At 52.1% G+C, this 14,852-nt stretch overlaps 1 protein-coding gene across 3 annotated transcripts in view; it reads right to left on the reverse strand.

The window, feature by feature from the left end:
- Window positions 1-14,852, reverse strand: part of FRMD5 (FERM domain containing 5) — a 280,502-nt gene that overhangs the window by 20,215 nt on the left and 245,435 nt on the right. For all 3 annotated transcript variants that reach the window (XM_079768023.1, XM_079768021.1, XM_079768022.1), the window contains exons 5-7: window positions 10,181-10,278; window positions 7,911-8,034; window positions 5,167-5,254 (exon numbers count right to left, since the gene is read on the reverse strand). In XM_079768023.1, coding sequence (XP_079624149.1) covers window positions 5,167-5,254; window positions 7,911-8,034; window positions 10,181-10,278 — 310 coding nt within the window. The remainder of the gene's footprint in view (window positions 1-5,166; window positions 5,255-7,910; window positions 8,035-10,180; window positions 10,279-14,852) is intronic.

Here is a 14,852-nt window from a genome sequence, read left to right on the forward strand (position 1 = left end):
TCCTCTTAGGCTGTGCTTAGTGGGCACCTGGTACATGCTGGTGGCTGTGCCGTTAATATTATAGCTGCTACTGATTAGCTCAGTTTGTTGAACTTAATTAACCTAACATGTTACTATTTTTCCTGATGTTGATGGATTTAAATGTTGTTGGTTAGGAAGGGAGGGCATGGGAAGTTGGGGCAGAAAGGGAGATGTCCCTCTTATTAGGGGGCCAGGGTAACAGGGGAGCTGGGTGATCACTGTGGGAACCAGGGTGAAAGGAAAGTGGGCGGAAGGGGAAGATGGGGGCTGCGATGGTTGGAGGCTGTGGGAATCACCCCAGTGACTCTGACCAGAGCCAAGGGAGGAGGGGTTCCCCCCATGAGCTGGGTGCTGATGCCAGGTGATGGCGTGGCACTGCCCATTTGCACCATCCAGACCCCTCGGGGCTGGCCTCCCGGTGAAGGCAGGTGCTGGCGTTAGAGGGAACATCCTGTCCTGACCAGACCGGTTGATCTGGAACAGGGAGCAAACTGGGGATAAACCCCGATTCGCTGTCACGCCATTCCAATGAGTAATAATAGCACCTGGACCAACCCCAAGCCAGTCTCTCATAGGAAGAGAGCCATTCTCCAAACTGCTCCCTGGCGCCAGTTCCCGAGGAAGGGCGTCCACAGGGGCAGAGGGCGGCCGGAACGTCTGCTACTTGCCTGGCACGAGGAGCGGGCCTCGGACTTACAGTGAGAAGCCGCCTGTCCGTCTGCACCAGCGTGAAAACGCCAACAGGCAGCCACGCTGACACCTTCTCTGGAACTTCCCCAGTTCCTTCTCTCTAACGTGTCATTCTCACTGTGAGCCTGCCCTGGGGATTTGTGTGCAAAAGGACAAGTGAAGTGACAGAGAGAGAAGGAAATGAGGACGCGGAGAGAAGTGACACAGACGAAATCAGTACCCACAGGGCTGAGCATTCAGACACCTGGGAGGTGGAATAAAAACTCAGGTCTTGAGGGCACAGGCGGGCACCGCCGTCTCCACTCCACACCCGCCAACAGCCAGGAGAATGTGGTTCACGTTCACAGTTTGAGGTAGACGTTGGCTTTCACTTTTTCATCCTTGTGCAAGGAGCTTTGGTGTTGGGTTAGGATCCCAGCTCTGTGACGTACTTAACTTCTCTGAACTTCAGTTTCCTCATTTGTAAATTAGAAATAATATGTACTTCAAACATACGGCTTCTGTCTGGTGGCCTGAACGACTGACTGCCAGGACGTGGCTAACGGTGCTTTCCTGGAGCGGGCACGGATCTGCAGCGCGCCGGGCACGGGGAGCCCACCCGCAAACCCAGCCTGCGTCAACTCAGGCTCCTCAAAGGCTTGTCCTCGGATGTGCAGTCTGCCCAGAAAAGGGTTTTTGGAGGTCGGCACTGACTGGTTCTTAGAAGTAGGGACATCTGGCCACCTTGCCCTGTCCCCCAGGTTTCACCTCCAGACACAGCGAGGCAGGCTTGTCTTCTGCCCCCCCGGGACATCCTGGTACGATGGAGTAGGGACCCAGCATTCTCGGTGGTTACGCCTCTCTGGGTCATCCATCCCCTCTCTAGAGCACGACTTACACTAATTCAGCCTGGGTGGATGAAGCCTCGGACTTCATTAGGGAAGAGGAATCTACATGCTCTTCCAGACACTTATGCCCGCTCCTGAAAGGGCTCGGAGCTGCCACCTTTAAGTCAATCGTGAAAATCACTCCATTTTAACATACCCAAACCTGGCCACTAGAAACGAGGGTGGAAATCAGCAGGAGGCACCCCGCAAGAGGCTTGGTGTCACCCCATGACAGTGCAGAGGTGGAAATCTTGGTAGAGACTTGCTACCTAGGTGACTTGAGTCAAGTTCTTCCTTTCAGCGCAGCCAAGAGGGGCCCACCTGAGGATGAGGGTGAGCCATCACTGCTCCCCACTCTGTTCCTCTGTGGTCAGGGGCACCTGTCAAGCTGGGAGGAGGGTTTATTTAGAGAGAAGCCTGGGCAGCTCGATTATGAAAGTAATGGTCCTATTTTAAGGGCAAAGGAATGACATTTTATTTGTGTGGGTTGCTCCAACCTAGATCCTGCTGAAGTCAGTTTTCTCCTGGTCTGTCAGAACAGACATAAAGCCACTTGGTGAACTTAGGTTAAATTTTTATGAGTTCAGTCGTTTCGTAGGTCTCTGCCTTCTCTACCACCACTGGCAGAGAGTCCTGCTTTGTTCCTAAATAAATGCCATCTCTCCAGAAGGAAGACCACGAGTGATAACGGAAAGAACAGCGTGAGACACAGACAGCGTTGGGTTCGAGTCCCAGTACTGTCTGTACCAGTGACTCCGCACATGCCAGTCCCTCAGAGGTATTCTTATCTTCTAAAGAGAACAAGAACATCTTGGCAGTGTGACTGAAAAGATTAAGTGAGATAGTGCACATAAGTGCCTGGCATGTTCGTTCAATGAATGGCCCCTTTATAACTCATGATAAGGCTGGGTACAGGCTGGGTACCTGGGACGGGCCTGAGCACTCCACAAACCTTAACGGCAGGAGGCACAGTCCAGGCCTGCGGAGACCCAGGGGAAACAGCCTGTCCCAGGGCCCAGGAAGGACAGGATGGTGGCTCCTGGGCTTGGAGAGGGGTCAGGCTAGGGAATAGGTGCAGCACTGCCCTCGTCCAGCAGCCGTAGGCTTGGCCTGCGGGGGCTCCTGCCCAGAGCTCGGGGCAGCTTGTGAACGTGCAGCGTTTGGCATTATCTAAGCCAGCTAGCTACCGGCGCCCTCCGTGTGTCCCACCCAGAGTCGGCAGGATCTCCTCTTCCTGGTCCCAGGGCCAGACAAGGACACGGTGGGCAGAAAGAAACCGTCCGCATGGACAGGAAGAGCAGCAGCTTCTTAATCAGTCCAGGAGACAGAGCCCAGCCAAAGTGTCATTCTGCTCCCATTTAATTATCAAAACGATTCCTCTTCTTCTGTCCTCCCTAGGGCTATGTGCCCCAGATTCCCTGGGCCCAGTAATTGCCTCTCTGTTAATAGAAATCATCAGTATTTATTACCCCGGGTGCTCCAGCTTATTTCAGCTCTCCTTGTAGCAACATCAGGCAAGTGCTGGGTAGCACATCACCAGCGTGGCTCTGCTTAAAGACAAGAGTGAAGGCTCCCAGACTGTTCTTGCTCAAGAGCGCTGAGGAAATCCTGCGCCGCAGCCCAGTGATGAGATGAGACGAGGGGCCGTGCGGGTCTGCAGCAGGGCCCTGGCTGAGCAAGCAGCGTAGGGCCCAGAACTGAGCGCGCCCACCCGTCCCCAGAGGCAGTCTCCTGGGCCCCTGTTCCTTGTAGATACAGCGTGGGAAGTGACTTCAGTTCAACTTCTTGCTCTCCCTCTCGGGGCCTTGTAAACTGTGGCTTCCTGGAACGTGATATTCTCGTCTGTAAACCAGGAAGAATAATACCCACCTCCCAGGGCTGGCACGAAGAGGAAATGAGGAAATGTGAAAGGATTCCCGTGGGCCTGCCATGAAGGTGTCACAAATGTCCCTTCCTTCCTTCCTGCAGTCCCTTCAGCCTGTGTCCGAGAAGGACACACTCAACAGAGCCAGGAGCCCCACAGTCACTCTGCTGTGCCCAGGTCCACGGTCCACCAGGTGCTGTCAGGTGGCAGCCCTGCCCAGGGACCCGTCTCTGAAGAGGGGGGCACTCGGTGTGGCCTCAAGGGGACAGGGCAGATTTGGAGTCAGAGAGAGGTGCCTGGCACCTCCTGATGACCATGTCTCTCTTTAGGCCGCTGTGTCTTTTGAGGTCAGTTCAGGGAGGAGTGCAGTTATTGAGTGCCCACTGTGTACAGATGAGGAAAACAAGGCTCGGAGAAGCCTTGAAAGGCTGCAGGACGCAGGAGAGCAGGACTGGAGCCGAGGCCGGCTGACTCCGAGGCTCGCTCAGTCCTGTGCAGGCTCCTCTGCGGACAGCACCTGAGCCATGGCTGCAGGTTGGACTACAGCAGTCTTGCAGAGGCATTACTTAGGCAGCTGTGCTAATTCCCTTGCAAATACCCATATGCCAATTTTTTTGGCACAAAGAGGCATCAATGTGTCTTCTGACAGTGCTGGCCCCCAAGAACACAGGGGTTATCTGGCAGGAGGCCATGCCGGTGCACGGGGACTGAGGGGGGCGGGGAAGGTGACCAGGGTTTCTGACTTAGAATGTTGTCAGAGTTCACATGGGAAGTTTCAACGTTAAATCCTCTGCAAGAACAAATCACCGGCCCCTCACCAAGAGGCCACGGGAAACACAACTCTGCCCCCACATCACTGGTTCCGTGGTTTCGATTCTCTTAATTTTTTGCTGGAAACGGATGATGTCCCCTCACCTATCAGGAAGAAGGGGTCCCTGTCCTCCTGCTCCCAGGGGATACTGTCTCCCTCAGGTCAGCCTGAGGATCAGTTCTACTGGTGGTACGGGGGTCTGCCCAGTGGTGAAAAGGCAGAGGCAAACACTGGAAGAAACCGAGGCAGAGACAGGAGTGTCAAGGCAAGCGGGGTATGGAGGTGAAATGCAGGGACCCGGTCACAGAGTACAGGGAAGGCCGCGGTCCCACCGCTCTCCGCAGTGACTGGCTGCCTGAGCTCATCTCCCAAACGCCGGACACATGTGAGTAATTACAGAGGTTTCTCTGGGCAGAGCCTCCCTGGCTGTTCCCGTCTTGCCCTGAGAGGCGCGTAATGGAATTAAATGTGACTCCTCTGCAGCTCCGCGCAGGGACTTCGCCGCTGCAGTCAATAAAACCCGCTCTCGGAAGGAAACGAGATTACGGGTCAGGGGAGGGAGGGCAGTCCGCTGAGCCGCCTCCCCTCGTCCCCTGGGGCGGGGCCTTCCATATCCCTCCTCCTCATTTCCACCAAATGACCCACAGCTGCCAAACTGGGCCCCCCTTTCAGACCTGTTATTTAGATGGACTCTGCCTCCAACCCTCTGACCTTGATGTGGCAGCACAAAATGATGCAGCGTGGAATCCAGAGGAGTTTTCAAAACAAGACATTTCCTCTGGCATCTGTCACTAAAAGCTAGTCACCCAGCTACGGCAGGGGTGGAGGGGGAGGGGGGGGGTGGGCATGTGGGCCCTCCCTGCCTGCTGCCCTCCATAGGAGGCAAGTGCGACCTCCCACCGGGGGGATCCTACCTTACACGGGTGAGGGTCCACTCCATAGGTCTCCAAGGTCTGCGCTTTTCTTAAAAAGTTCAGCTCTGACGTTGCTGGTGTTTGACCACTGGAATAAAGGAAAACATGATTTCCGGGTTTCCTGTTTCCATAGCTTCCCCCGATCAAATCATTATGAAGTGCTCAGGAGGAGTCTCACAATTTTTCCAAAGTGCACTCCCTGCTCTGTCCTAGGGCCAACTCCAGAGGTTTCAGTCCAGGGTCAAAACCTCACGTCTTCGGGGAGAGGCAGGCTCCACAATGAATGGCATGGGCTGAGGGAAGCACACAGGGAGTGATGGGGACTGTGGCAAACTGGGGCGTGCAACCCCAGCTAGGGAGGGGAGCTGCTTCTCTGCTCCAAGACTGTAGTTATGTGGGAAGGCAGGGCCCAGCTTGGCTAGATGTGATTTTTAAAGAGAAGTCAGAGATACTGATTTTTTGTGGTATTTCATGATTTTAAATACTACAGGCGCAGACAAAACACATCTGCAGGCTGGCTGCAGGCCATGGGTTTCTCATCTGTGATCTGATCTAGACTGAAATGCAAACAAGGGGCCTGTATAGCTTGCTGTGCTGCCTAACCCTCTTCCTTTACCAAGAGGGCACATGGGAATGGAGGGTGACGAGACGCAGCAGGAGACAGCGCTAAGCTCCCCAGACTCCACTAGAGCTCTGTCTGTCCACAGGGTGATGACCGTGAAAAGGAAACAAGCAGCAAAAGGAAGAAACCAGCCCTGGCACGAGCCATAAGAAGAAGGGGCCTTTAGCATCTTCATCCCCCCTCATCTGAGTTCAATGCAGGCCAGTGGCATATACCGTCGTCGGCTCTCTCGGGGCCCCGAGCCCTGGCAAAGCAGACGTACTCCTACAGGCGTGGGGGTGGCTGCGGTGTGAGGAGGGCTGGGCAACGTGTGAAGGGCAGAGAGACCAGCCACCCACGGGAGGAGCAGGCCAGGGTGTCCCTCTGGAGAGGCAACACTCAATCGGCACCTTACGTGCCAGCCTCTGCTGCCTGCTGTAAAATACACCAAGACGTTTAGCGCACGCAGTCTGGGCCCTTGAGGAACTCACGTTAGAGATGGAGAAAGGAAACACAGACACATTGTAGAGTGTGAAGCAGGAGCCGAACCTGTGTAAGAAGTATGTTTACTGCAGACTGCTACATCCACCCGTGTGCTGAGGCACGGGAGAGGTGTCTGGGAAATACTTGGGCAGCAAGCCAAGGGCTGGGCTGCGTAGCTCCACTCATCGCTGGAGGTGGCCCAAACCGCTCGGGTCCTCAGAGCGGCATCGTTTCCTGGGCATCTCCAACCTCCTACCAGGTTTCCGAAGGGCTGTTCCCACTGCTCTGACATTCAAAACTCTCCTGACGGCGCCTCGGGGGAGTCCCAGCACACCCCTGCTCTCTCTGAACGCACCCTGAGCCCTCACACAGGCCCGTGTGCATTCGGACCTTTGCCACCAGGGGCCGCTATTTCCCTAACAGTGATGGGAGGAGCCCGGGGAGGCCAGGGAGGGGTGGGAAGCTGCTGGGAGCCCGCCTTTGATAGGTGTCTCCATTCTGCTGGGAGGGTGGGGAACCAATCTTGCCCCACGCGGTGGGCAGGCGGCCTGTTTACAAAGGCGAAGGAGGCTGTGGGGACATGTATGTCGGTAAAATCTTTGAATGAAGGTGAAGATTGGTTCTTTGTGTTTTGGGGTCCAGGGGATCAGGGTAGGGACTAGTTTAGATTATCATTAGGTATCTTTTGCCCCCACTTGGGCGTTTTTCTTCCCCAGGAAGGTAGTTACACATACATTTTTAAGGATTTTTAAGAAGTATAATGTACTGATATAATGGCAAGTTTTATTGTCCAACAATCCATTGTATATCCCGGTTTTCTCCATGGTTTATCGGTTTGGAGAGCCTGTGCCCCAGTGTGCCACATCACGTGGAGCCCAAACACCCTGTTTTTAGTGTGTGTGTGTGTGTGTGCGTGTGTGTGAGAGTGTGTGTGTGTGTGTGAGTGTGTGTGTGTGTGTGTGTGTGTGTGAGAGTGTGTGTGTGTGTGTGTGTGTGTGAGTGTGTGTGTGTGTGAGTGTGTGTGTGAGTGTGTGTGAGTGTGTGTGTGTGTGAGTGTGTGTGTGAGTGTGTGTGTGTGTGTTTACTCAATCTTTGTAGAAAATCCTATTTCATATGGGTGAAAGGATGCATTAATGCTATTTGATAAAATTAGGAATATTCTGGGTTAATTAAGAACCCGAGGAGCACAAGCTCCTGCTCCCAGCTGCTTCTCTGCTCCTTCCCTCTGCGGAGGGTGGGAGAGGCGGCGCCGGAGATGCGGTTCTGACCCGAGTGCTCTCAGGGCACCCACAGCATTGCCTGGTGCCGTCCCACCCTGACCCGGAGCCCTGAACACCGGCTCCGGCTGAGGCCAGCGGCTCGCTCATTTTTCACATTCCCACGCAACTCCTCCTCTAATCTTTTTTAACGTTTTTTTTTCTTTTTCCTTTTTGCCAGTTCATGCTTTTGACGTCTGTCTCTTCATTTTTCTTGGTGAAGCAAATACCTTTGAGCCAATCTCCCTGTTTCCCTTACTATGCGACGTCTTTCTCTTGCCTCTGAGTCCCGCCTACACCACTCTCCTTGGAGGTTTGGGGCTGTGCTGTCAGTGGGTCACTGGAAATGGCACGTCCAGAGTCAGGAAGATCAGTGTCCTGGGCTGGAACTGAGTGTCACTCACCTGAGTTCTGTCCTGTGAATCTCAGCAATTCTCCTTTCCAGCTTCTCTGAATGTTTAGGAAAAAACTGGAATTTGGAGCTGTAGCCTTCAGGGTGTTTTCCTGGGTCATAATCTCCAATCTCCGCTTGTAAAAGGAAAGCAGAGGAAAACAACCGTGAGCACTGGCAAAGCAGCAAAAGATGAACACAGAGCAAAGGCAGCGCCCGCACCAGCCTTACACGGACAGTGGGCCCTGAGCATGGCTGCGGGGCGGGCAGAGGGCATGCCTCTCCAGAGCATGTCCACGTTTGTTCTCCCAGGTGTGCACACGGGGCTGATGCCAAGTCTAAGCAAAGAGACGGCAGAGCTGACCCCGTGTTCAAGAGGGCACCACAAGTCAATTTGCAATGAAAGAGCAGAGGTCTACACCATGGCCCTCACCCATTCAGTTATGAGACGAGGGCTTGGGAGCAATGCTCTTTGTGTCCACACAGGACACTGTGAGCTTGACCAGGAAGACAGAACCTCTTGGGCCCGAGTCAGGTCAGAAATCTCGCTTTGAGGATTTTAGTGGGGACACAGCAAATTGATGAATGAGCCCTGACCCAGACTCAGAACTCAACTCTCAGTCCGAATCAAATGAAATCAAGTGAATAAATCTGAATAAATATTCACTGAGAGCTGAGCAGGTTATCAGGGCCCCTGGAGAGGACTGTGGAGCAGGGAATACTGGCTGTAATGAGGAAGTGCCCTTGAGATCCACAGCACCGGTCCCAAGGCTGGCTTCTCAGCTCCCTGCAGGGCATGGGGCTCTGTCCGGGAGTCCATCCTCAAGCTGCTAAGAGGTCAGATCTTACAGATCTTTGGGGGCCGGGGTGGCGGTGCTCTCCGGTGTGTTCCGAGGTGAGATCCTAGCTCCTTCCACGCGAAGCACTCCACTGGAGCATCGTGGAGATGCGAGGAGGAAGGATGTGAAGAAGTTCTAGCTGCTGTGGTTGCCCTTCCTCCTTCCCTAGTGAGAACCACAACCAGTGCTGAGCGAAGTATGGAGGGATGAGTACATATTAAGAGGAAATGAGCCCTCCTCTCACAGTTGAATATCATGCTTCCAAATACTTGGGGATTTCTATTTTTGAGGAAGAGACTAAAGGCTTCTCTGGGCCTAAAGTCCAGAGTGACCTCGAGCCATGGAGTCATTTATTATGCCTTTATTTAGAAAGCTCCACATGGAAAACATCAATGTTGGACACCATTTCCTTAAAGGAAAAAAACTGAAAAATTCAATATGGTTGTCAGGGTAAACTGAAGGAAAGACCAGAGTTTAAAATTGAATGTAATGGAACCGGGTTCACCTTTAAAAATGAAAGGGGCCACTTTCGATACCTTAGGGTTGGCAAGACCTTCCGATTTAAGTGATTGTTAAAGACAGGAGCCTCAGCCTGCCACGTTGTAATGGGCTGACTTTTCATTCTTCATGCAGCTGGGGTATTTCTCTTGCCAGAAGAATTTTAGTTTCTATTGGCAAGGATTCTCCAGGTTCTCTTCGTAAAGTAGCTTCCCCGAGTTCCCAGATTTCCAATTAAGCGTTCAGATCCTTTGATGGAAACGTCACGATCTTAGTGCTTTGGTCAACCACAATCCAGGGCCTGTGTCAGGCCTAAAGACTAAAATGAGTCTGGGAAGTGGCACTTAGAAGTCCCTTGCATTTCATGAGAGGAGAGGGATTATATGTGAAGAGTGCTTACCTTTCCCACTGTTTTTGAAAAAAAAAAAAAAAAGAAAAGAAAAGAAAAGAAATAAAGAAAGAAAAAAAGAAAAGAGAAAAGCCAGTATGGGCACCAGCTGAGTACAGACTCAACTCTACCTCATTAGCATGTTAGGAAATGTGTTTGTTACATGGAAACATTTCCAACTTTGAGCACTGTGAACAGAAAGGGCTCTGCAATAGGTGCCAGGATTCCAAGGTGCACCACTTCTTTGAGATTCACATGAAAGGAAACGTGGATTCAGATGACTCCCCAGTCTCGGTAACCTTATCACCCAAGGGTGCAGGGAAAACGCCCCAAACACAGTGCGAATGACGCGCAGGGCTGGCACAAAGACCTCGGCTTCAGCACAGGGTTGAGTGGTCAGAGCCTTCTCCGTCTAGGGAGTCCAGGCAAAGCCCTCGAATCCTCTGCTTCTAGTTAGATAGAGCTGTGTGTACCCAAGAAGTAGTCATCTGTGGTAACGGCAATAATGTAATCTGTACTTAGCATGAAAAGCGAATTTGTCCCGTCAAAAGTCATTACCTTGAAGGATGTAAGCTGCTAACAAGGCAGCATCTGATGTTTTGCAGAGGAGGCGGCCGTGGTAGAGATCCCTTTTGATCTGCAGGAAGACTAAATACCTGGAGAGAAAACACGGCTGCATTATAAGAATTTATTTGATTGCTTTAAAGACAAAAGCTCTGTCAGGACACTTTTACTACATTAAAAAAAAAATCTCAAAACATACCACAGAACAAATACAATTTCCATTTCCCTCAAGACTCTTTCAGGTACTCTGCTCTGTACTGATTTGAGGTTCAATTCAAATTCAAATTCTGTCAGTTTCTTTCTATAGCTCCAAACAGAGATGGCACTCCCCGGTAAAAACATTGTCTGCCCAGTGCTGGGCTGTGGAGGAGCCAGCCCGGATCAACTCCGTGCCAAAAAGAAAGCTATGTCGGAGGAGAGGGGCCTGACTCTGGCTGATGTTCCTTCCTAAGAAGTGGCCAGTGGTGACGAACGTGCCCAGCGAGCTCTGCCTTGTGTCGGGAGAACCTGTCCGTCTGTGCAGCAGCCTCGTTATCGGCAGAGGTCAGCCTGATGTGTCAGAATTAAATACGGTGGGAGAAGAGGCCAAGTGAAGGAAGCATGGGAACTAGTGGCTTCACGTGCAGGAAGCTCTCGCCTCAGGTGGGAGGATTCAGAGCAGCAGCTAATAGCAACTGCCATGGACGGAGCGCTCGCTGTCTGCCGGCCCAGGGGGGATGCACTTACATGCAACATCTCCTCTAATCCTCACCTGACCCTTTGAGATAGGTACTATTATTATCCCCCCACTTCCCCCTTTTAAGAAAAAGACAGTGAGGCTCATGTGATTTTCACATGGGCACACACTGGTGAGAGGCAGAGCCAGGATTCAAACTCCCGACTGGCAGACTCCCGAGGTTGGCTCTTCGTCACTATGTTGTACTCCCTCCTCGCACTCTCACGGCTTCCTAGTTTCACAGGCAGCTGGTGCACCCTGTCCCAGAGGAACGGAATTGCTGACTTCCATTTTGAAAATGTCTTTCCAAGGAGTGGGGTCTGCAGTGTTCGTAACTTCACCGGTACCCCAGGAAGAGCAAGAGCCAGGGGTAGCAAACTCTTATGGACTTATGTTTAAACCCCCACAGTGGTTCCTTGGCCGGGGAGGCGGGGCGGCATCTGTGGGGGTTTAAACAGATGCCCGTAAATTCTTTGCCACTCCTCAGCTCCAGAGGCAGAGCTTAACTCCCTCCCTTTGAGTGCAGCTGGACTTAGTGACTTGCGGTAGATCTGACATCCGAGACGAGGTCACAGAGCCACTGCACCTTCCTCCCTCTCTCTCTTCCTCCCTCTCTTCTTGCCTGAGGATGCTTAACAGCCCTTTAGAGAGGCCCATGCGGCGAGGGGCTGAGGCCTTTGCCAACAGCTCGCCAGGGACGGACACTTTCTGCCAACAGCGGTGTGAGTACACCGACCTGGAAGTGAATCCTCCAGTCAGGCCTTCAGATGGCTGCAGTCCCCTGAGAGACCCTGCGCCAGAACCCACCAGCGAAGCCGCTCCAGAGCCCCTAGCCCACAGGAACCGAGAGATGATACATCCGTGATGGCGAACCTATGACACGTGTGTCAGCACTGACACGCGTAGCCATTTCTGATGACACGCGGCCGCATGCTGAGGATGAAACATTTGCTGCTCCTGAGGATGAAACATTTGCGACTAGAGTCTTGGAGTTAGTTTTTTCCTCAAAGTGACACACTACCCGAGTTATGTTCAGTTTTTTGGCAAAGTTTGACACACCAAGCTCAAAAGGTTGCCCATCACTGTACATGCTTGTTGGCTGAAGTTCTGTGGCACTTGCTAAGACTGCCTTAGCTACTACAGCATCCCTAGGGGAGTAATGGACATGTAGCAAAATCCCCTTAAATTCCATCAGAAAAGAAATTGGGTGCTCCCTGGACAACTAGGAGTTTCCCCCACTTCTGTTCTCAGGATGAAGAACGAAACAGGATCCCAGGCTCACCTGATCGTGTGAAAGCGCTCAAGAAGAAGAGGACCACCGAAAGGCAACTCGGGTGGGGAGGGGTCCCCAGGTGACCGAGAACCATGGGCTTGGTGAGTCCAGTAATTAACAAACAGAAATTAGGAGCAAGCAAACCTCTCCTCTCCTAAGGCCCCGCTATTCCAAATGTGGCCCGCGTAGCCGCAGCAACTGGGAGCTTGTTGGCAATGCAGACCAAAGGCCCATCCTGGACCTGCTGAATCATTTTAACAAGATTCCCAGGGGATTTGTGTACAGATTAAAGCATAAGCATCCTTCTAACCACACCAGGTTGGACTTCCCTCCTCAAAGCAAAGGGATGGTGAGTATTATAGTCTGGAAGTTAAGAGCTCCCCTCCTTTCCTCAACCACCATCCCCAACCCAACCCCACTCTGCCCCAGTGTTTGCAGAGAAAAACGGAAGGAAAAAGAAACCGCACAGAATAAAAAATTAAGATGGATCTACCAAGTCAAGCTTGTCTTCGCTCTGCTTCCCACAGTGAAATGCCACACGGTGTGTGGGGGAGAGGGAGGGAGGGAAGAGGGGGAGAGGAAAGGGCTTCTGGCCTCTCGCTGTTCCAGCTCCCACCGTCCCCAGGCATTGGCGGGAGGTGGAAGCAAACCTTTGGCCCCTTATTCACCAGGCACTGCTCCCACACCGCTCTGTTGATCTCTGTCCAAAATTCAGGGACAGCACAGGCTGGGTTGAAGGAGATATTTCAAAGGGACAATAGGCTCCGGGCGGTGATTCTCAATGTGGTGGTTAGGAGAGCATCCCCCAGGGGAGCGTGTCAGAATCTGTGTGTGTGGGGGAGCTCCTGGATTTGGAAAAGCCCCTTTAGAGCCCTCTTTGCCCAAGGTGGACATGCTCCTGCTCACACTGAGAACCGCTTGTTTTTATGAAGCATCTTTATGGATGGGTGCATGACAGGTGCCTCATGTGAGCTGAAAAGGAAACAAGGCTTTTGCACTGGGGGGTGGGGCTCCTTCAGACTTCTGGAGGCAGGATAGCTACAGGGGGGTCAAGGGTAAGGCCATGGGAACATTGCCAGGCACTGGTACAGCAACTGGAGGGGGAGAGGGAAGGAAGGGCAAGCCAACATCCTAAAGAAACAAACCATATTCTTTAGAGGACAAGAAGAGATGAGCTCATGAAAGAACGAACTGGCAGCTTCAAGATAGAGAGTCCCTCTTTTACTACAGCACGTCCATCAAGCCCCACATTTTGCTCATTCAAGGAGGTAGCCAATGACTCAATGTTGTTGGTCATGAAAATATATCCCATGATTCATAGCATCCTTAGGCCTATTCTCAAGAGACCCTGGCATGTTCCCTCCTGCCACACATGGGCCTAAGGAAGACCACCTTGTTGCCCGAGGCATTGCCACCAGCGCCACTGTGTGGCCAGGCAAGGGATCAGTTAACCGGAACCACCCAGCCGGGCCAGTCCTGATGAGCAACCAACCCCAGAACCCCAGAACCGGAGTTCCAGCCCAGTTCTCTCGTTCTGTAGCTGGGAAAGTAAAGTCCAGAGATGTAGAGTGACTTGTCTGAAGTGACACTGTGATTGAATCAGTAAGGCCTCCTGACCCAGGACCTGGTGCTTCTGCCCCTGTAGTAATTCAGTTAATTGTCAGGTCAGAGCGGGGTGTCCTAAATGAAGTCCGGGAGAACTTGTCCTCAGAAAGACATCCTCATGGGAACCAAACAAGAAATTAGCTTTAGACCAGATTGAAGACAGGCCTGCTCCTGTAGGACGCTTTTTTTTGGTAAACGTTGCCTGTCTCCTTTAGGCCCCAGGAGGCTTTGCTTCTCCTCCATTTGTAATGTCTGTGTTGTCCCATATTGGTGGGGGTGTGAATAAGTGAGAGCCTAAAAGACGACCAAGGAAAACCCGAGTTTTTCTGTAACATGGACATCTCTTCGAGGTACTGTCTTCGGCATATGCTTTCTGATATCAGAGGGTGGGGATGAGTCAATCCACAGACACTTCCAGAATTAAAGGTCTGAACCTTGGAAAGCACTGGCGGCTCCTGAAGAGTTTCTTCCAGAAGACCCTTTGGCCCCACCTTCCCTTCATTAGATTCTTTGCCTCTGGCTTCCTCTATTTCTACCGCCCTTTTTCCTAAGTATAATCATGCTCAGTATGTCTTCCTCCCTCACACTAGACTCCAAGCTCCTTGAAGTCAGAGACGATGTTTTATTTACTTTTTATATTCTTCTAGAGAGCCCATGTGTCCTTTGCCTAGCTCCCCTGCTCCCCTCCCTCCCACCAGCCATCAGCCTGCTGGTTCTGAGCACTTACATGTGCGAGGCACTACACAGGTGCCCGGAGTTCAGCAGGGAACATTCCAGTGGGAGAGACAGATGACAAAAATAACAAAACAAAATAATAATAATAATGATAAGCCCGGCTGGCATGGCTCAGTGGTTGAGCATTGGCCTATGAACCAAGAGGTCATAGTTTGATTCCCGGTCATAGCATATGTCTGGGTTACGGGCTCAGTCTCCAGTGTGGGGCCTGCAGGAGGCAAGCTGATCATTCTCTCTCATCATTGATGTTTATGTCTCTCCCTCTCCCTCTCTGAAATCAATAAAAATATATTTTAAAATAATAATAATGATTTACTGAGTGCATGCTGTGTGCTACA

This window comes from Cnephaeus nilssonii (genome assembly GCF_951640355.1).
Source record: "Cnephaeus nilssonii genome assembly, chromosome: 4".
Lineage (NCBI taxonomy): Eukaryota > Metazoa > Chordata > Mammalia > Chiroptera > Vespertilionidae > Cnephaeus > Cnephaeus nilssonii.